This window comes from Ambystoma mexicanum, chromosome 1q, assembly GCF_040938575.1.
Source record: "Ambystoma mexicanum isolate Mex_15411 chromosome 1q, UKY_AmexF1_1, whole genome shotgun sequence".
Classification (NCBI taxonomy): Eukaryota; Metazoa; Chordata; class Amphibia; order Caudata; family Ambystomatidae; genus Ambystoma; species Ambystoma mexicanum.
Window position 1 is genome coordinate 1305104214 of NC_090922.1, and position 22188 is coordinate 1305126401.

Here is a 22188-nt window from a genome sequence, read left to right on the forward strand (position 1 = left end):
CTGGTTTTGGGAATGGGACAATGCCATGCGGCAAGTTTAAAACCCTTGTGGCACAGACCAGGCCCTTCAGGGATCGAAATTACGATTGGATAAGCAGGAGCTAAAAGTAGCTCCTGGGCACCCAGCATTGGCCAGTGACAAGGAGCTACCACTGGGGAACGAGGAGACAATACATAGTGTTCCGCAATTCGAATTTCAACAGAAGATGCAAACACAGAATTATGTCCATTATTTATGACCCTGTATGTTTAAAATATTGTATAGATATGTCCCAATGTGTATTCATAGATTGTCCCAAATGCACAGAGTTAAATTCAGATGCGTTTGTTCAACACTTATTGATCCGGGGAGCTAAAAAAGTAGCTCCTGCTAGTTGTTGGTATTAAGCTAACCAGGCTATGCTAGGCAACATTCCCCCCATGCTCCGTGTTGCTCCCCTGTCCCCCTAACCCCCCTCCATGCTCCGTGTTGCTCCCCTGTCCCCCTAGCCCCCTCCATGCTCCGTGTTGCTCCCCTGTCCCCCTACCCCTCCTCCATGCTCCGTGTTGCTCCCCTGTCCCCCTACCCCTCCTCCATGCTCCGTGTTGCTCCCCTGTCCCCCCTCCCCACCTGAATTGTCCCCTTGCCCCCTTCTCCTCCTCCTACCCCTCCATATCCCATGCCCCTCCCTTGTTATTTGCCTTTACGACCCTCTTGCCCTCTCTCCCCTGTTTCTCCTTTGGTGTGGTCTCCCTCCCTCTCTGCACTCTGCTACCTCATATCCTTGCTTAGACATGCTTGATGGCTGCATGTCTTGTCCCCCTCTCCATCACCCCTCTCCCCTCTTCCCCCCCCCCCCTCTTTCTGGGTCTCATGCCATTGGCACTTCCTATCATGTGTCCCTTGAACTTTGATAGCAGCCTGTCTGTCCATCCTCCCCTTCCTCTTGTTTCTCACTTGCACTACATCAATTGTCATCATGCATTAATGTTATTGCTTGTTTGTTCTCATGTTCTTTCCCTCCCGCTCCCCTCCATAAATGTTTCAGTACTTGCACTATCAGAAATGTCGCCTAGGCCTAGTACGATAGTTATTTTCACATTCTGAATTGTTTCAATTACTTGTAAGAATGTAATTTGTTTTTCCCCCCCATGTTCCCTCCCTCCTTGAAGCACTTTGAAACACATTGTGTATAGGCGCTATACAAATAAACAATCAATCAAGCAGGCGCTAAATAGCCCTGAACTGCCCTCACTCAATTTTGAACCCTGGAAATACCTACTAACATGCGTTTGTTGCTGCTGTGATGATACGAGCTGGCCAATTGTGTGAATACCTGAAATTATGTGAGTTCGTTCCTTATGGTGACGATACCAGTCACAGGTTTTATATTATCATAGCCTATCCATACCTGAAGCAATAAGGAAAAAAAAAACTTTTCACTAGACAAGTGTCATAACTGTTGGCTTGGTCAATAACTTGCAACAATAATTGTTTTCTACCTTTGCACAAACATTTGTTCACAGTAAATAAAGTGTGCACACACACACAGAAGTAATCCCATTAACCGCCCAACCCTCCTCCATTATTTCATGTCAGTACTATGCAGAAATAATCACACTTTTAAGCAGGTTTAGTTTTACAAAAAGAGGTGCAGAGAGATCCCCCGGCCCCCTTAAACCTTATCAGCATACTAAGCCATTGATTGCATCATGGGAAATATACGGATATGATCCGGGCAGGCTTTTGTCCCGTCTCTGTTGAACACAGTATAAATGTGACTGCCTCCAGCCACTGCCCGCCCCTAGAAACGGGTCTCAGTCGGACATGCTAGGACTCCACGTTTAAAATGTAAGCACTAGAAAACAGCACGTGATAACAGTACCTGCTCCAGCTACAGATTTAAATACATTTTAACAATATTGGAAACTTCTCCAACTCCGTGTTGGAACGTTTAGGAATTTAGAAAGAACAATGACTTTGCTTCAAAAATAAGTTAGAAAAGGAGCAACGAACGCTTACTCGTAATACAGACATGCGAACACGTTTTCAAATTCGTGAATGAAGTATCCAAGGAAAGACTACTGTTTTAATTACAAGAAACGTAATTGTAAAAGGTCGCATCCTACAGATGATAAATCGTCTCACGAAAACAGAAGATAGCGAGGCTGTAGCCACATGTTATCACTACGGTACAGTTGCTTTCAAGTCACACTGTAACAGAGAAACCACCCAAAACAGTAAAACGATAATATTTAAAACTGAAAGCCAACCTTCGCCGTGCCGAGTAGTCTTTTTATCCTATTGAAAAGTGTAACCCCCCTACTTAGAGTCTTTTGTCTGTGTCTACTCACAACCTAGTTCAATAGAAATGATGGCTGTTACCTGGTATGCTGGTCTGGCCCTTCAAACATTAAACACTAGACCGCGCATAACAATTGTCACAAACGGATGACATTCACGTTGTGCATAAGGGAAACGTATAGAGACTGTCTAACAAAAACAGAGGCATGACGGCCAATTTGCAACACCGCCCATTTTCGTTCAGATGCAGACGGCACGCTAGCCGAGCTTAGGACTGAATGAAGGTGTTCAACTGAGCTCTGGGGTTGGCCATCTTGAAATTGCATATTCTTTGTTGAGTAATACAAATAACGACGTTTACATCTTTGTAAAGAACGTATTTACCGTAACTTTTATAGTTTTTTTGGTTTCAGACTGTTTTTTAATTTTCGTTTCTACATACTTAAAGTTACATGTACTTGATTACTAAAATGAATTAGTTCATAATGACCATTAGTGTTTCATGATTTTATGAATATATCTGAGAATGCTATCGTTTAAAAGTGTAGCATACTCTGTTGAGAAAAACACGCTTTATCAAAAGATGGCCGCCGCATTATTCCATTGCAAGCAAGTTGCGGAATCGTATTGGTTGCCTGGAGACCAGAGGACTCTGCTGTTCTTTCTCTTCCAGGAACATCCATTGTAGAGGATTGTGCTGCGAATTCTCGTACAATTAGCGTCTGAAAGTGTTTAACGCTGAAAGTAAGCTCAGACATGAGTAAAAGTGAGGATGCCTGCCTGGCTTCAAATGGAGCTAAAGTGATTTTAGCCACTTCCAGTGACGAAAAACACCCCCCTGAGCACATCATTGATGGGTAAGTGCTCCCTCTTTACACAAAATTTACAGCTGTATTCATTGCACTAAACCAGGGTTAAATGAGTGTAGGTGTTATGGGGCTGTGTGTTCTGGTGCGTGGTGCATACATGCCAACATCATAGCTCTCAACTCACACGCTTTTGGCGGGTGTCACCCGCCTTGTAAAGGGCTGACTCACCCGCCAAGCCTCCTGCATGCCCATTCATTCCATTGGGCGTCTCACCCGCCAAAAACAAAATCGGGTAATTTCACCCGCCTTTGCAACACAAATGGTTGAGAGCCGTGCAACATTCTGTGACCGAAAATCTGTAGGAATCTTAAAGTTTCAAAAATAGTAACTATCATGTGATGGGGGCCCCCCGTGCCTCGTGCCGCCCTGTACAAGCGTTTGTGCGCATGCATGCAATGAGACTCATACACACACGTCTGTACGTTCCAGGGTCCCGGCAGCAACTGCCACACGGATGTCTTTATTACCAACGCGCATGCGTGGCCAGAACGAGGCTTGTGCATGCGCACATCAGCCGAAGCCTTAACATCCCTCTTTTTCTTTAAACAAAATAGTGCAATAACTTGCAACTAAACCATACTCAGAAACAGTATTAAAGGAATGGTTCGGTCAAAATTTTTTATTGCACCTACGGGTCGGTCGGCCATGTGTTTTGAAGCCTAAGTCGCTCGATTTTAGAAAAATTTCCTATGGACCTTACCCGAGTTTTCGTCCATTAAACGCACGCGAAAACAGGCATCAGGGAGCTGCCATTTTGTGATAATCCTATCATTTCCCCCATCGCCCTGGCTGACCTGCTTTTGCGGCACTAAATCATATCCCCCGCCCCTGAGCCTGACATTATCAAAACATTCATATTCCCCGCCTCTCTCCGTGACGTTTCTGTGCTGCGTAGGCAAACGCGCCCAGTCGTCTTCTACGTGACTTTACACAGAACCCGGAAACCAACACAGATCAGCTCACAACACAGCGCGCTACAATTCGGAATATGAAACTGTAATTTAAAATCAAAAATCAACATGGTAAATTTGGTAAAGTACATTTATTTGACATTAAATGTTTATAGAATATTCAGCAATTGCTATATGAACTCCGAAAGTCATTTATTTTCTTTTATCTCTATCCGCAAATCCGTAAAAGTTTATCGTGAGTCACGCGCTGTTCCTTTATGCTACACAGGGTGTTGGTTTTCGTTCAAGGAAGCACTTTTGTCGCACGTTGAACCGCAAGGCTGTTCCATCAAGTAGGCACTAGGCCAGCGTAAAGGTTGATTTGTTGCTTCTAGCCGCTAGTACCGCGTAAAGGCATATGGGCCCTTGGCGATCGTCCCATAAGATCATCAGAATGGTGCAGTTGTTTACATTAAGCTGCAGCTGGCGGTTGAAAAAACCATCTGCCGGTGTTTGAAACTGGTGGCAGTGGCAAAAGGGAAGTATATACCTGTTTTGAAAACATAAAATTTATAATTAGTCTCGCCAGCCGATCTTTATTAATATTATTCATTTTATTTATTTCGGCCGAGCTGAAACTATTTGCTTTCAAAGATAGTGCAATGGAGTATGTTCGGCTCTAAAGCTCTAAAATCAATGCGAAAACTAACTAAATAAATGGAGGTTAGTACACAATGAGAAACTACTTTTTGTCTACATGCGTGTGTAATGTGGACCTGCATGCCCATGTGCCCGCTACAAGGACGATCCCACAAACGTTTTCAAAGCTCTTCATTCATTCATTTATTCATGCATCCATTCATTAATTCTTCATTCCGGTATAAAAGCGTCTAAAGAGTTACTTACATTATATTTCCAATTTCCATTGTGTCTCTGCGTAATGCAGTCCGTAAATCCCTCTGTGCTCTTGACAACGATTTTTCGTATACTGAACTACCATGAAACTCGGTCTAGTTTAAGAATTGTCTGCCTTATCGTCTCATACGTTATTGCACCCGACCCCCCCCCCCCCTTCAAATGAATTTCTTTCGGCATGGTCCCGGTCTCTCAAGGTCAAAAAACAATAGAACCTTATACTGCCAGCGCGAGTTGTGGGCCTCTTCAGGGCGTGAGCTGAAAATCAAAGCCACTGACCTTCACTAGAAATGAGCATACATTCTTTCTTTGCAACATCCCGTAGTAAAGCCATCTGTGAGAACTTGAAGGTTCGAATCCATCTATGTACTGCGCCTCAATGTGCAAATGCGAACTGGCTTCTCTCCCATCTGCAACGGCTCGCTTGGCGCGTTCTAAGGCCCCCAATTTTGTCCTCGTTGTCTGCGAGCTTTGAAGACCTAAAGAACCATAACTATTGAAACTTTTAATTTTTTGGGGAAGGTCAGGGAAAGTATAAAGTACCCGAGGAGTTGAGTTGAAAGTGAGATTTATTGTTTGTTTGTTTTATTATTTGCAATACGCAAGCCTCCCCTTGGTTAACAGTGCCCAGCATTTAGAAGAGATTGCGAAAATTAGTTACATCGACAAAAATATATACATACACATATAGACAAGGTCAGCAATATGAGGTGAATAGAGAGAGAATTGAAAGATGACACCCAGGTTGTTCGGCACCCAGGATGGTGAAGGTAGGGGTTAGGGTTAGCGTACATTGTATGCACACTGTACAATAACATTTATTTACAAAAAGACAATCGTATTACAATTATTTAAACCGGGATTTGTACTTCACAACCAGCTCTCCTTTGGGTGGACATGGCACAGTGTCAATGTTGGGTGGCAATGGATCAGTGCTCTGCACAGAAACGTTCACAATTCCATATCTGTGCTTCTCTAATACAGCAACAATAAGGCTTTTGACAAAGTCGAACTCCATTTCCTCATAGACTGGTTTGATCACCCATTGCTTACTTCTTTTTGAAAAGGCCTTAGTGTAGCGAGGCATCCTTACATTACCCGTAGTCCTAGATTGTTCACGGCCGAGATTCTCGTTATGGGCCAAGACGGCAAGTAGAGTCCTATGTCTCATGCCCTGTATGCTGAAATGCAAGCGCTTTGGCCTCTACTTTAGGCACATATTGTGGAACACCTCCAAACCTCCTGTGTGACAGAATTCTGTCAGTCCCCTCAAATCTCTTGATAGAGTTTTATCAAAAACAATCTTCTCAATGGCTTTGTGTGTCGGTGAAGATGGATTCAACCACTTCTTCCGTGCCTCCACTGGGGACAAAGGGCCATGTTCACATTGGTGGAAATGTAGGTTTTCTGACCAGCGATGGACGTTGGTACAGTGGTGCATCAGTGACCGCCATTTTTCAAATAGTATTTCCACTGACCTTTCACAAGTTTTGGAGCTCCACCAAAGATGGTTGCTGATAGACTGGGACCACTCTGAAATACTTTCCAAACCTTTTTTCTCCCTACAGCCGAGATTTTCTTATTGATTGATTTAGCAAGATGCCATACGTCAAATTGATGTTTAATATGTGGGAACTGCTCTCTCATTGTCTTGGCAATTGAAACGTGTCTGTCTGTGGCTATGAGGTCGATGTGCATTCCCCTCGATTGTAGATATTCCACTGATTTTATAAATCCTAGTTTCTCCATGGCCACTGAGGATGTACATTGTGTTACCTGCACGACCACCGAACTCACCATTTTCTTACTATCCATGTCCTGAAAGTGGTAGGTGCAGTACTTGGTAGAAAATCCAGGGCTGTCGCACTGTCCATCGCCGGCTAGCCTGAATCGTTTGCCTTCGAATGTACTTGCTAGAGACAATTGTTCAATTTTCCAAGCATCACTAATGGCCGGAAACAGATAATCATGTTGGTATTTGTAGTACTGCGTTTTTTTAAATGAAATGGAATCCCACAAACTGAAAAAAGACTCTAACTTTCTAAAACTGGAGCCACTAAAAACTGATGTAGCAGCACACAGTAGATTGCTTGCTGGCAGTTTCCCCAGCATCGGTTGTGCAGACCATGAGAACGTATGATGTAATCTACAGGCGGCATGTATTGTGACGGTACTGCCTTGTTTTTGACGAGTCACATGAATCAATGGCTTCCCACATACTTTCCCTCTGACGGAATGCCCACATTTCAGCATACTTATAATATCCATCAAACAACTGTCGAATACTATGTATTTGCCCTCTTTCATTAGACTGTCATCCTGTGTCAAAGTTGTTTCGGCCTGTGACGTTGAGGACATATCACCACATTTGAAAGAAATATCGCTGCTATCAAGTTATGATGCATCAGTGAATGCTGCTGCTGGTTCATTCTCTGTCATTTCAACATCTGCTACCTCAACATTGATGGGAGAACACAACAATGTCGACAGCTTTTTTGGAGGCAATTTTTTGGCGGGTGTAGATTGTGTGAATTGATCTGCGACTACTTCAGAGCTATCTTCAATACATCCAGTATCATGTTGTTGCGGTGGTGCGGTCGTACTGTAGCAATGGTCCAATACAACTTTGCTGGATTCTCCGGGCACATTCATTTCATGTTCTGGCCATTGGACATGAGCATCCCAAGTCTCAACACGCCGCGTCTGAATGAATAGTTCCTCCATAATGTAAATGGTCTGGCAAGCAACATCTCTCATCCGCTTCACTGTCTGTGTATGTATAGTTCGTAGACCCACGGGTAACTAGAGGACAGATTGGAAAAGCGATGTTCAGTTTAAACACAAGATAAAGTATAGCACAATTGACTTGAAAAAAACATAAAATAGTCCCCAGCACAAAAAAATTTGTAAAGTTAGGAACTGTTTGTAACTAACCTTATTTTTGTTTCTTTTCTTTGCAACTTTTTTGACTCGACCTTCAACATCTGAACGCTGTTGCTCCGATACGTATCCGTATGTCTCCCCTTCCTCTTGCGCTGCAACGACTATATTTTCTGTATCCGCATAGACAGTACGGAATGAGGCTCCATCGACTCCCTGAAACATAGTATTTGCATTACTGTGTATCAAAATATTGTTAGCATAAAACACACGTGAGGACAAACACACAGGTACATCTCAATAGCTCAACACGAATTAAACATTGTGTAGAACAATCAAACAACAAGTATTCGAGCTCTGATGACCTAGTTCCATGGAACTGTCAGTATGCATACCTCTGGCTCTGCATGGACTGCCATGAATGATTGTATTGGAGAGGAGGCATCAGCAACTCCCTGAAACACAGTACTTGCGTTAGTATGGTTTTCAATATTGTAAACATAACACACACTTGGGGTCGACGGCACAGGTACATATAAAGAGATAACCACAAATGTTGCATTGTCTAAAAGAATCAAGGAATATTTAAATATGATCAGATTTAATCGACTTATTTCTCCGATTTCTTTACATCTGCTTCATCTAAATGCGATCTTGTGATTTTAGTGGAAGCTCCATGGTCTCCCTGAAACACAGTACTTGCGTTAATAGGGAAGAAAGTATAGCAAATGGAATCACGTTATATGATCACGCTCGATGGAGCTGTCAGTATCCATACCTCGTGCTGCTGAAGAATATCTAGGGCTGTTGTCAATGTGGTGCGCACTTCCGAAAGCTGTTGCGCCGATTCGTATCCGCATGGTCCCGCTTCCACCAGAATTACTTGAATGTCAGGCCCTGCATCAAATGCGTGGGTTGACGATTCAACAACTGCCTGAAACATAGTATTTGCATTAGTAAGGATTACAATATTAAAAACACAACACATGCTTGCGGTCGACCGCACAGGTACATATCAACGGCTAACCACGAATGAAACATGGTGTAGAACAATCAAGCGACAAGTGTTCCAGTCCTGATGATCATGGTCGATTGAGCTGTCAGTATCCATACCTTGTGCTGCTGAAGAACATCTAGGGCTGTTGTCAATGTGGTGGACGCTTCAGCATCTCCCTGAAAGACAGTACTTGCATTAGTATGGATAACACTAATTATAACTGAAAGCAAACACCAGGGGACGACAACTAAGGTGTATATCAATTGGAAAGCACTAAACAAATAATTGGTAAAATATTCACACGATACATACAAACTCTTACTTGACATGCATAAAACAAGTCTTTAGCGGAATAGCCAAGTATGATTACCTGATACGCGCTAGAAGTGGTTGATAACTGCGAGCACGTGACGGAAGTAGAATGTTCTTGCTTCAGATTCAAGGGATAGTCAAGAAGTTGTAAAGGTAAATTGTTTGATAATGAAAAGCCAACTTTTAAAATTGCCATGTAAGGAGACAGAATACTTGAGTAATACGCAATATAGCACAGTTCCCTGTGCCCATATATAGATTTCTGTTTGTGGGTTATGAAATCTAAAAATAATATATTGATAAATGTCATTATTCAAAAAGCTATACACTCATATCAATGTCGAAAGTATTACAAATTGGAAACAACATCTAAAATATCAATGAATCCATTCGGCTACCTACACACTACCGCAAGGCCTAAAGCTAAAAACACTTAACTCACCAGTAGCGGATTGTGGACGAATAGAGTGGGAATAGCGTTTGCGAGCAGTTTTCGTGTCGATCGCCGTTTATTCTTCTTTGTTACCCAAGATGTCGTGTACATGTTTGAGGGAAAGTGCCGACTGCAGATGCGGTATCGATCACCCCTCTTGACCTCAAAGACTTGTTGGACTCTACTTTCCAGCGGATATCTGCAATGTCTGACCCATTCTCTTATTCGATCAACAGTTTTCGGGAATACATGCATTGTAGTGCCTTCAGATTTATCATGGGTCTTCGAAGGGCAACCGCTAATCGAACAGGCAGGCATTGTTGAAAATTCTGAAAAGTAAATATCAAGATTATTCTAAAACCTTGATGAATAAAAATGTCATAAAAAAGTAAATGAAACATACCATGCTCAATGCAAGGTTTGTTTTGGTCGCCGGAACTATACCAGTTCATCATGTGCAGCTTAGTATTTGCATAAGTTACAGACATTTTTTAAATTATGTGACTAAACTCTGAACATGTGGCTCGTCCCTTGGATGTTCTGTCTTGCACGAAAAGGAACCATGCTTACATTATAGACTGGACCCCCGAAGGATGCAATTCGATGACAATTGACACAGATGAAAATAAATAGATCTATTGATAGCATAACAATTGAAACTCAAGTCAATAGCAATGAGACCAATGACCATAGCTCTATTGGGTACTGTAATAGCAAATAGATTGAAATGTAAAAATGACCGAAATATGACTAGGATACATGGCCTTACCTTGACCAACAAACAGTTGGATTCAGCAGGCCGAGCAGTATGTTGTAGGAGAACAGGTAGATGGCCACAGGTAGCACACTGACAAATTTGCTCGAAGCGGTCACAGATAGCACGGCGACGAGCAGATTAGCATAGATCTCAGTGCTTCTCAGGTAGAAGGTTCAGGAGTTGACTTGCAAAGCACAAAGATGTTCTCATGAGACATGTCAAGTGGTTTATAAAGTATTAGAAACAGGGGTGTGTTTGTGAATGAATGACGTGTGTATGTCGTGGTATTATGTTTATTGCAGGGGGGCGGCCTGCCTCAGGGAGACACAGGGTCTGAGGAGGCCATGTAGGCGATGGCCCCTGGGCATGGGATACCTTTTGAAGTGTACATGCTGTTAGGCACCTTGGCCGTTTGCGCCCGTGACAGCCCCCCATGCCAGCGCTCATCCCCGGGTGCGAACCGCCTTTGATAGAGGGGGGTGGGATGGATGTGCCTGGGGCGTGCAGATAAGGCACAGGAAGACTGCTGAATGGAGACACACTTATGTGGATTGCAGGGGGGCGGCCTGCCTCAGGGGAGGCCTGCCTGGAGACACGGGGTCTGAGGAGGCCATGTGAGCGATGGGCCCCTGGGCGTGGGATACCTTTTTGAAGTGTACATGCTGTTCGGCACCTTGGCCGTTTGCGCCCGTGACAGCCCCCCATGCCAGCGCTCATCCCCGGGTGCGAACCGCCTTTGATAGAGGGCCTGGGGCATGCAGGCAAGTGTGTGAGAGCGAGGGGCCATCAGGCCCCTCTCATCCTTTACTTCTCGGTAGAAACTCGTACCAAATGCTTCCAGTAGTGGGATCGTCCCTTGCCCTTATGTGATGTTAACTTTGGATGACATTCGCGTAGATGGGAACACTGAGCAGGAAACGGGGCATCCATTTTTGTACCCGCTTTCCACTCCATCTTGGTGACCAGGCTTCACTGCGATAGTACAGCGCGCAGAGCACGTGGCCCACACCCTCGTTCCCACTCTGACTGCAAAACTCCAGAGGTATTTGCAACAGCTAATAAATGTAACACATCACTCTCTGAGATCACGGTCCTGCATGTGAACCGGCCTGAACCAAGGACATAGCTCGTTCATCTCCACAAACGTTTCCTTGCCCACGCACCCTCGCCAGTGGAAACTTACTGCCATTCTGACCCTGTGTCCCTGCAAGGTATACTCTTCATGTGCCAGACCACTGACCACGCCATGATGCCCACCTAGCAGATGCCCAACTAACATTAGACCCTACTGCAGTATATCGTTGCCTATCAATAACAAATGCCACATACCGGAGATTCTTGTGAGCACAGACCCACACTTCAACCAGTGTATTATAGTGGTCAAGACCCTTGACCTAAGGCCTGTATAATCCGATGTTAATTGATAGTATAGATATATGTGTGACTTTTATAGAGACATAACCGACTGAAAGACTTTGAACAAGTGTTATTTAGTGCATGCATTATTGATAATAGATTATGTTAGCTTAGATAGTGACCACCCCGCTTCACAGTGACCTGAACTTCACCCATTCCGAGCACAGATGTCTGCCATCCATCCTTGAATGGAGACACACTTAATTCATTTAAAAAATCGAAACAAACGTTGTTAAAATATATGTGGTGTTTTATTTTGTATCTTATTTTGATGACACAAAAATGCAAAACTTTACACATTGTACAGTTCAGGTTGCAGCACAGCGAGAGAAAATCCCCTGTACTGACCGCTGTCACTCGGGAATGTTTCTCTTATGGCACGAACGGCACAGGCGGGTATCACTCTTCGAACGCGGTGACCAAGCCTCCCGTGAAGCCTCCATGTAAAGGAACGATAGGCCACCAGCCTGTACCACCTGTGAAAAGGAATGAAACAAACTGTTTTTAAATGACCAAGATAAGTTTAATAAACGTTTGTTGTCAATGACAATTCTTGTAACTAATGGCATTCTGCTCGGACAAATGCTATCTAGACACTGCACACTATTGAAAGACTTTCGTGCATTACAATGATATGTATATGTAATTTTGGATATAGTAGAAGACCATGAAATAGGAGTGGCATGACAAGCAGAGTATACTTACTCGTTACTCGGATTACGAGGACTAACAGTTGCGTGAAGTTCGTGCATAAGCACCATCATTATCCTCAACACGGACCGTGTGAAGCAGGCTGCCCTGAAGTCTGGCAGCTTGGTGATGCATTGCGGTCGTGGCTCACCTTCAGAAATGTAGGCCACGCATCCCGAGTTTTCACAGCAGCAGCAGTTCTCGTCCTCGGTTGGCATTAGCTTGCACCGATTGCATGTGCACCAGGTGGAAACACCGTCCATGCGACTAGGTCCAGGCTCTTCAGCTGTTGAATCGTCCTCCCAACTGCCGTCCGAAGACCCACCGTTTTCGCGTGTTTCCCTTTCCAGTAGTTCCTCCTCGGTATACTCGGGCTCGTACATGTAGGGCATTATTGTAGCCATTGTGTGTTAAACAAACTAAAATAATTGATAGCGGTGGTACTGGTATCTGTTCACACGGGCTACAAGCAACGAAGGTAGCTGACCAGAGCACAGAAACGAGTCACAGAATACTCAAAGTAACACAGAGAGAGGAATGGAATCGAAAATCTGCTGCTGTGTGTTGTGAAACGGTCTGTTTATACTTATTGAGGAAAGAGGCGTCCTGCCATTTCCATGGCGACACGTCATTATCTGAAGCAAAGCGAATGTTGACACGAGACGTGCTTTGGTGTTGTGAAATGGGCGGTACGCGTCTGCTGATGACAGGCTCAGGGGCGGGGGATATGATTTCGTGCCGCAAAAGCAGGTCAGCCAGGGCGATGGGGGAAATGATAGGATTATCACAAAATGACAGCTCCCTGATGCCTGTTTTCGCGTGCGTTTAATGGACGAAAACTCAGGTAAGGTCCATAGGAAATTTTTCTAAAATTGAGCGACTTAGGCTTAAAAACACATGGCCGACCCGTAGGGGCAATAAAACATTTTGACCAAACCATTCCTTTAACACTTGCAACTGTGGATCATTAGCCTGGAACAGTCACCCGTTCAGTCTCCAGAGTCTAGGACATAGTCCTTGAGTCAAACCGGTATAGCACGGCCTTGTCGCGCAGGGTACCTCCGTTCCCCCTGTGGGATAGGTGGTGGGGTCCCCGACTGCTGGCGTCTGATCCATGGGTGGGTCATCTTCAGGGACTCCATCCTCCTCCTCCTCCTCCTCCTGGTCATGCAGGCACTGCAGGGTCGATATTGCAGGGCCGATTGTCAATTTTTTTGAAAAAGGATTGGTTGCGGGTGATAGTTCCTCTTGCATTTGCCGCGGTAACCATGGATCCCTTAACATGGGTGAATGCCCACGGTTGTGGTTCGTAGGGCAATGACCGCTTTCCTGCTGGCCTGCGGTTTCATACCAGCACCGAGTCTCCTACCACTGTCTCCTTACCTTACATTCTTCTCCTTTCGGTCTCCTTAGCGTTGTGCACTTCTCGATCTTCCCTCACTCTGTCATTGTCTATAATACCCGGCTCACGCCCTTCTACTTCGGTGAGGAGCCCTCTCAGGCAGCGCCCAAACAGAGCCTCTGCTGGAGCCACTCTGGTGGACTGGTGGGGTGTCGTTCGGTATTCTCTGAGAAACTCGAAAAGGGTCCTCTTTAGTTCCCCTCTACTGTTCGCTGATGATATCGTCTATTGTGGGGGTCAGGTGGCGTTCACGCTTAATGGCTGCATTGGGCAGCCGCATGTCCACACAGTTGCGTACCTTGCCCGGTTGTTTGGGTTTGGGCGCCACCACGATTGGCGAGACCCAAGTAGTCGTCCCCTCCACCCTTTCAATAATGTCCATGCTGATTAGTGCTTTGAGCTCGTCTTCATCCTGTGACCTGAGGTGAAACGGAATTCGTCGGTGCTTCAGCGCCATGGGGCGGATCGCATCATCTATGTGTAGTCGCACTGGCTCCGCTTTCAGTTGGCCAATCCCCTGAAAGGTACTCTCAAACCTCTCCAGAAGTGACTCGACGTCCCTTTGGTAGATCGCAAGCGCAAAGTGAACCAGGTCCAATGCTTCCGAGGCCGCACAACCCAACAGCGACCGTGGGCTGACATCAGTGACGAAAAACCTTGCTTTTATCACTTTGTCCTCTCGGGCTACAGGGGCTACAAACACCCCTTTGATGGGTAGGGGATCATCACCACCGAACGTGAACATTTTTGCTCTTTATTTGTCCAACGGAGGGGGACCTGGTATGGCGTCATAATGTTCAGTGGCCAGTACGCACACCGAGGCTCCTGTATCTTTTAGCACCTGTGTAGGGACCCCTTGAATGTCTACAACGCACCTTGTTTGTCTGCGCTTCTTGGTCCTGGTAGCCAAGTTTGAGATGAAAAATACTTCTTCATCTTCCTCCTCCTCTTCCGCGATGTTAAGTCTTTGGACATCCTGCTCGACGGCAGCGACACTGCGTTGTTTCCTGAACCCGCCGCCCAGCATAGCGGGCCCTCTCTGCGTGGCCACCGGGGCAGCAGCTCTGCACATCCTGGCATAGTGCCCCGTCATATTTCATCTTCCGCAGGCTCTTGTCTTAGCTGCACAGTCTTCCGAATGCGGCAAGTCATACTCACAATACTGGCAAATGGCAGAGCTACCTTGCGGTGTTGTTGATTCGTGCCTCTTCTGACTCCACCTGGGCTTCGATTGGGGTTGTTTCCCAACAGCAAAAGCGTCCTCATGCTTGCCTGGGCGTGTGGCCGCATCCATCTTAGCTCCTCTACTTTCGGCAAGTTCGTACACCCTTCCACTGTCCAAAATCTGCGCCAGCAACATGCCAGGCTCCCTCAGGACCTGCCTCCTCAGCTTACCTGAACTGCAACCCTGAATCAGTTGATGGCGGATCATTAACTCTGCATCCGTCCATCTGCACATGGTGGCTAGCTGTCTCAAACGTGCACAAAACTGATCTAACGACTCCTCTTCGTGCTGCTTCTCCCCGCACATGACAACCCTATCAAAGTCAATGTTTTGACAGCATCATAGCTCACTGCGGGTAAGGAAAGAGATTCGTAAATGCGCAGTACCTCTGTGCCCGCCGAGTATAGCAGCGTGGCCACTTTGGCATCATCATCTGTCTCCCCAGTGGCAGCGAAAAACATGTCAAGTTTCTTGATCCATAGAAGCCATCTCGGACCCAGTTTTGACGGTGGGCCCGAGGTGTCAAATTCTTGGATTGGTTGTATGGATCCATGCTGCCTTCTTGCCACTTAGCAGCCGCCGGAGTTTCTCCATCGCTGTCTGTCATGTTCACAGGTCGCACAGGCACCTCAGTACGTGTTAGAGGCCGCAAACCTGGCTGCACTCAGATTCGATGTACCTGACCTCTTGGGCAAAGTTGCTGTGACGATGTGAGATGTTTGCTCCTCTCCCACAACCTGTTAGCTCAGGTGAAAGTGCAATCCTCCCTCTTGAGGAAAATTGCAGGGTGTCCAAAAATTGAGGGGTTGTTTACCTCAGTGTCTAGGCAGCGCACGAGCACCCTCGCGGGCCGCAACCGCCTTCAACATCCAAAACAAAATGGCCGCCATCACTTGTGTGAGATTCGTAACGCACGTGAAGAAAAATACCCATAAAGACACGGTTATACGTGCCGAGCGTTTCTCTTCCTGTGTCCCGCCTCGTCGCCAATGTGATGGGGGCTCCCCGTGCCTCGGGCCGCCCTGTACTAGCGTTTGCGCGCATGCATGCAATGAGACTCATACACACACGTCTGTACGTTCCAGGGTCCCGGCAGCAACTGCCACACGGACCATCTTTATTACGAACGCGCATGCGTGGCCAGACCGAGGCTCGTGCATGCGCACATCAGTCGAAGACATAACATAGCATAATGATGATATCCCATGAAATGATGTCACATGAACTTTGGCCTTATGTCATCACAGAAAATGACTGAAGTGACATATGGCCTTGAAGAGATCACAGGAAAGGACTGCCTGGTGGCCTATCCAAAAATCCTCTGACCCATCATTAGAAAGAAATGTACCAAATAAATGAGCTGTGAGCAGTGTGACCAGCTTCTTCCTCATTAACACATATTTTCCTCTTCAATCATACCCGCTGATAATCACCAGATGGCCAGCCAGCAGGGAGCTGAAACACAAAATACCCACTGAAAAACTATAAATCCTTCTATTTGAACACGTGCCTGCTGTGGAGGATCCGGTATGAAAAGACAACAAGGTGATAACACTTCTTTATACCCGAAGGGAAGTGACGGCCGCAAGGACTCCTGCAAATGCAACTTGTAAGGCAAGCCCCAGAACAAAAGTAATATAGAGAAAAATATATTGCTGTGTTATACAACTGCTGACTGGCAACATGCAGCACACCTTTCTTGTATTTCAGTGGATTTTATTGGAGTAACATTTCGCGACAGCAGGCACTTCCACATCTAAACTTCAACTGAATAACAACTATTTATGGAATACAGCAACGTATGTAAACATTCTATATGAAACACGTGAACTCCCAATATCTCTAAGCTCCACGTGAGGAATCTAACACTACTAATACTTTGAACAACATGTTATCACTATGTATTAACTTACATTTAGTTTTAATCACACCAACTACGGTTTGACAAAACTGTCAATCATAACACATCCCCTCCCTTGCAGATTGCCAATTAAATTTAATTCTACAAAAAAGTCGTTGAGCCATGTTTGTCTGTTTCTTACTCTACTTAAATTCAGACTTGTGCTTGCACTTTCATCATCATCATCATTTACATCTTCTTCCCTTTGACCTTGCTCCCTTTCTTTGTTCTCTCTGTTTATGGTTTTAACACTGGCATCATTGTTGTACTCCACATTCTCACATTCATTGGCTTTGGATAATCACTTAACCAATTTCAACATTGACCAACATTCTCTCCCTTCTAATATCTCTACATTTCCTCTCCCAGATGCAATTTTCTTTGGTCCTAGGAATTTGCTCTCAACACATTTGGAACTTATTCTGGGATTTTTAAAACTAAATCACCTTTCTCCCATTTTGTTTCTTTGGTTTTGTTCACAATATCAAACTTTTGTTTATACATATTCTGTGCCTCTCTAATGAGTAAAAACAAAGAGGTGATGACTGGAAGGTTTATAATGAATCTTAACCACTGGCAATGCTCTGGACAACCCTCCAGACCACCGTTCTTCACCTGCCAAGCCATTACAGAAGGGAAAGACCATATGCAAATCAGGCTTGGTACACATGTGGGCGCCCTCCTTTCTAGGGTCATTAACTAGGGGTCGATGGAGGTACTACTGGCCCGTGGGGGGCATGTGACTGATGCCTGAAAGGCGGTGGGATTTAGGACCAGGTAGCTCGTAAGTCATGGAGTCAGGCTGTGGTGGCCTCTGACACGGGGGAGGCGGGCGGATGCTTGAAATGGGTCCAGCAGGATCGGGAGGGAAGGCAAAGCTGTGCTGTTTGAACACTGGCTATCTCGAGAGGGCCTGGGCAGGAGGAGGAGGGGGAAATGGCCTTGCAGCTCTGTGCGTGGCATCTTGCACAAGGCGGTTTACTGTCGTACGGGTGAGGGGCGACTAACAACACGTGGGGTTTCTAAAAGCACTCATATGTATTTGCATTAAAATGGGATACTAGCTGGGGATCATACTTTTTTACATAGCATTTCACATCTACAGTTGACATACGAACATGAGGTAGTGTCAGGCAGGTGTGTGTATAAAGAGAGCAACACATGTTATTGTTCACTGTTATCAGCTGTCCAGTCTTTGTACATCTCTTCATTATATACACTATCGGTTGCATATTTTTCTCTTTACCCATTCTCCTTTACATTAGCAGCGAACGTTAGTCAACAAGGCACATATTACATAAATTGTTTCTTCCTGTTGCAAGGGTTTTCGGGGTGGGTATGGGTGCGAGGCGCCACGCCGTCTATAGTTGGTGGGGCTTGGTGCAGGGTCAGAGCCTGCAGGGTTTGGGCTGGTCTCAGTTACATCCTAATGTTCCCGTTCATGGCTGGGGCAATGATGTACTGCGGAAGGTTAACAGCTACAGTGTTTTATTTTGTTGTTTGCTCGCGTCTAGTGACTCGTGAGAACGAGTCCTCAGCGGATCTGCCATCCAGTGGGAGGTGGGGGAAGTGTGGGCCTCTGCGAGCGCGGTCAAGTAGGGGTCACTTTGCAGCGTTCAGTGTACAGGGTTGCTCTGCCTTGGGTTAGATCTGCACATTTATAGCAAGATGGGGATGGCTTAATACAAGATGGTGTCTATGCTCTGCCACATAACGTGGTGGTGCAGCCCCACGTGTCGGTCTGCAGCCGCCCTGCCGCCTGGCCCGGGGGGCCGGTGGGCTGCCGACGAGTCATGGCTCTTAACCAGGGTGGGACATGCAGTGGGAGGGGGGTCCTATTGACCTACCCTTCCCTACATTTCCCCCCTTTCGTTACTTAAGTAACGAATACCTTAGCTCCCCCAGTCGTTCACGCTCTTTGTCAGCCAACACTGCCTCCTCCCAGGCTGGCGTTCCTTTTATGGGCATCCAGGCTCTGCACACTCCCCGGAGGCTTTCCCCCCTTCTAGCATGCTCATCCGGGGTGCAGGTCATATATATACATCCCATATCTCCCTCCAGGTCCACCCATACCTCCGTGTACCACTCTAGTTCCCGGGGCTCCTTTATTGTGGTATGATATAACCTGTCCACTGTATCCCCGTCATAATATTTGGGCACCATTCTATTCTGAAGCCTCTCCAGTTTGTACGTGGGCTTCCTGTTGCGCCCGTGCCCTTCCTCCGACGTTGCCCATTGTCACCATCATCATTGTTCTATTGGGGACTACATTTGCGCAGCATCGAAGACCCAACTGGCACACACAAAAAATCACAAGTAAAAACTACGATGAGGGGCATTAGTAGTTTCACAGCGAGCCCCATACAGGAAGGTACCCTGGGTTGGTCTCAGTTACATCCTAATGTTCCCGTTCATGGCTGTGGCAATGATGTACTGCGGAAGGTTAACAGCTCCAGTGTTTAATTTTGTCGTTTGCTCGCGTATAGTGACTAGTGAGAACGAGTCCTCAGCGGATCTGCCATGCAGTGGGAGGTGGGGGAAGTGTGGGCCTCTGTGAGCGCGGTCAAGTGGGGGTCACTTTGCAGCGTTCAGTGTACAGGGTTGCTCTGCCTTGGGTTAGATCTGCACATTCCTAGCAAGATGGGGATGGCTTAATACAAGATGGCATCTATGCTCTGCCACATAACGTGGTGGTGCAGCCCCACGTGTCGGTCTGCAGCCGCCTGGGCCCGGGGGGCCGGTGGGCTGCCGACGAGTCATGGGTCTTAACCAGAGTGGGACATGCAGTGGGAGGGGGGGTCCTATTGACCTACCCTTCCCTACACTACTCCTCACTGATGACGCCCAACAAGGCTGAAACATGCCTGGGGATGCTTGTGGTCTCGTGCAGAAGGGATGTGAGTTAGCAGTTTGGGCTGGACTACCCCTTTGGGGGTGGGACCAAGCCTGATTTGCATATGGTCTTTCCCCTTTTGTAATGGCTTGGCAGGCGAAGCACGATGGTCTGGAGGGTTGCCCAGAGCGATGCCAGAGGTTAAGATTCATTCCAAACCCTACAGCCATCACCTCTTTTGTTTTCCTCTCTAATGAGGACCATGATTTTTTCACGATCCATATCCTCACCCTTTGCCATGTCCATCCAACCTGGACAAAGTTTTGTACCAGGTTGTCTACCCTTCAATGACATGAATGGAGATATTTTCGTGATTGAGTTGTACAATAATTCCAGACTAGTTCTTTAAGTACTTTTGCCCTTTCTAAACCTGAAGCTATTGCCAGTGGAATCCCACTCTTCACAAATCTATTGTCCCTCTCTACTAGGCCATTGGCCCTGGGATGGTCTATGGCTGTCCTCACATGTTTTACACGGAATTTTCTCAGAAATGACAACATCCTATCCGAGCAGAACTGTACATGGTTGTCGGTGACTATTACTGAGGGAAAGCCTTCCCTGTAAAACACTTCTTCAAAGAATAAGATCATTTCTGCTGTAGTAGCATCACGAAGGGCTTACCACTCTATCCATTTTGTATGGTAATCTACCAATACCACCAGGTACTTATAACCTTCCCCTAGTTCTTGAATAGGTCCTATCAAATCAACAGCTACTTTCTGCCAAGGTTCACTGGGCACACACACTGGAATCAAAGGAGCTTTTCTCACAATTTTGCCCTTATCACTCTTCACACACTCTTTACAGTTTCTGACACATTTCTCTACTTCACTCTCTAATCCAGGCCACCAAAATGATTGCCTCAGATACCTTTTTGTGCCTCCCATACCTAAATGCCCTTGATGAGCTACTTCAATTAATTGGGATATGACTCCCTTAAGAGGTACCAATTTACTTCCTCTTCTGAGTTTTTGTCCATCTTCAGTCATATTCAGTTCCTCTCTAACTTCATAGTATCTCTCATACCCTCTTTCAATCTCATTTTTGTGAGGCCACCCTTCCTTTGTCCACAATTTAACCTGATTCAATACCAGATCTTCTTTGTCTGCACCTACCCATTCATTTTTGTCAATGGCATTACACTGAATTTCAGATATATTGAACTCTTGACAACCAGTACTTTCAGTGTTTTCATCACATCCCACCGGTAACCTCGATAAACAGTCTGTCACAACATTTTCTTTTCCAGGAATGTAGCATACTTTGAAATTGTATCCCAGTAATTCCACCATCCACCTGGACATTCTTGGGGGTCCCTTGGCCCAATCAACACTGCCCATCAACTGAACCAATGGTTTGTGGTCAGTCCTTACTTGAAATGTCTGGCCCCATAGGAAAAACTTAGTGTGAAATGGCCCATGCCACAGCCAATGCCTCCCTCTCTATGACCGAATAGTTTGTTTCTGCACCTCTCAGTGGTCTTGAAGCAAACTTCCCTGAATCATAGTGAACTAATGTGGCACCCAATCCTAATATACTAGCATCAACTGAGTGGTTTTCCTGCCTGAAATAAATCCCCCCCAGGGATTGTGCTTGTGTTATTCCTTTCTTGATTGATAGAAACGCCTCTTGGCATTCTGCAGACCACACATATTTCAGACCTTTCTTGAGTAATTCTCTTAATGGAGATGATATCACCGCAAACCCATTTACAAATTTGTGGTAATACTCCGCCAGACCCATGAATGAACGCAACTGGTCCTTATCTTTGGACTGGGGAGCATTACCGATACTTTCAATAAGTGATTCTTTTGGTGAAATGCCATCTTTTGATATTTTATGGCCTAAATATTCTACCTCTTTGACAGCAATCTTACACTTACTTCTTTGAACTGTTAAACCTGCCTTTTTGAGTCTACTTAACACATCTCTTAACACTCTATCATGCTCACACTCATCTTCCTCAAACACCAATATGTCATCTTGAAAAACCGTTACTTTGCTTAAGCCCTTCAATATCTCCTCCATAACTTTCTGGAATAATGATGCCGCCGATGCTAGTCCAAATGGCATCCTATTGAATTTGAATGTTCCCTCAGGAGTAATGAATGCTGTCAGGTGTTGTGACTGTTCAGAGAGTGGTACCTGGTGGTAAGCTGCCGCCAGATCAATCACGGAAAACCACTTGGGTTCACCCAATGTAGCAATTATTTCTGAAATATTGGGTAGGGGGTGCCTTTCCACTAATATGTTCTGGTTCAAACTCCGCAAGTCCACACATAATCTTAACTTTCCATTGCTTTTGGTGACTAGTACCACCGGTGAC

General features: G+C 45.7%; 2 protein-coding genes across 4 annotated transcripts in view; one reads left to right on the top strand and one right to left on the bottom strand.

Moving 5' to 3' along the window:
- LRRC42 (leucine rich repeat containing 42) overlaps positions 1 to 2496 on the bottom strand; it is a 300779-nt gene extending 298283 nt beyond the window's left edge. The window contains exon 1 of one of the 3 annotated variants that reach the window (XM_069642154.1): positions 2365 to 2496. Coding sequence is in view for 1 of the 3 variants with exons in the window: in XM_069642152.1 (XP_069498253.1) it covers positions 2002 to 2016 (15 nt within the window). In the remaining 2 variants the exon portion in view is untranslated. The other 2 variants (XM_069642153.1, XM_069642152.1) reach the window with 2 other exon arrangements.
- A 67-nt stretch (positions 2497 to 2563) lies between these two features.
- Positions 2564 to 22188, top strand: part of IFT25 (intraflagellar transport 25) — a 345349-nt gene continuing 325724 nt past the window's right edge. The window contains exons 1-2 of the mRNA XM_069642159.1: positions 2564 to 2587; positions 2957 to 3140. Coding sequence (XP_069498260.1) covers positions 3040 to 3140 — 101 coding nt within the window. The 5' untranslated portion in view covers positions 2564 to 2587; positions 2957 to 3039. The remainder of the gene's footprint in view (positions 2588 to 2956; positions 3141 to 22188) is intronic.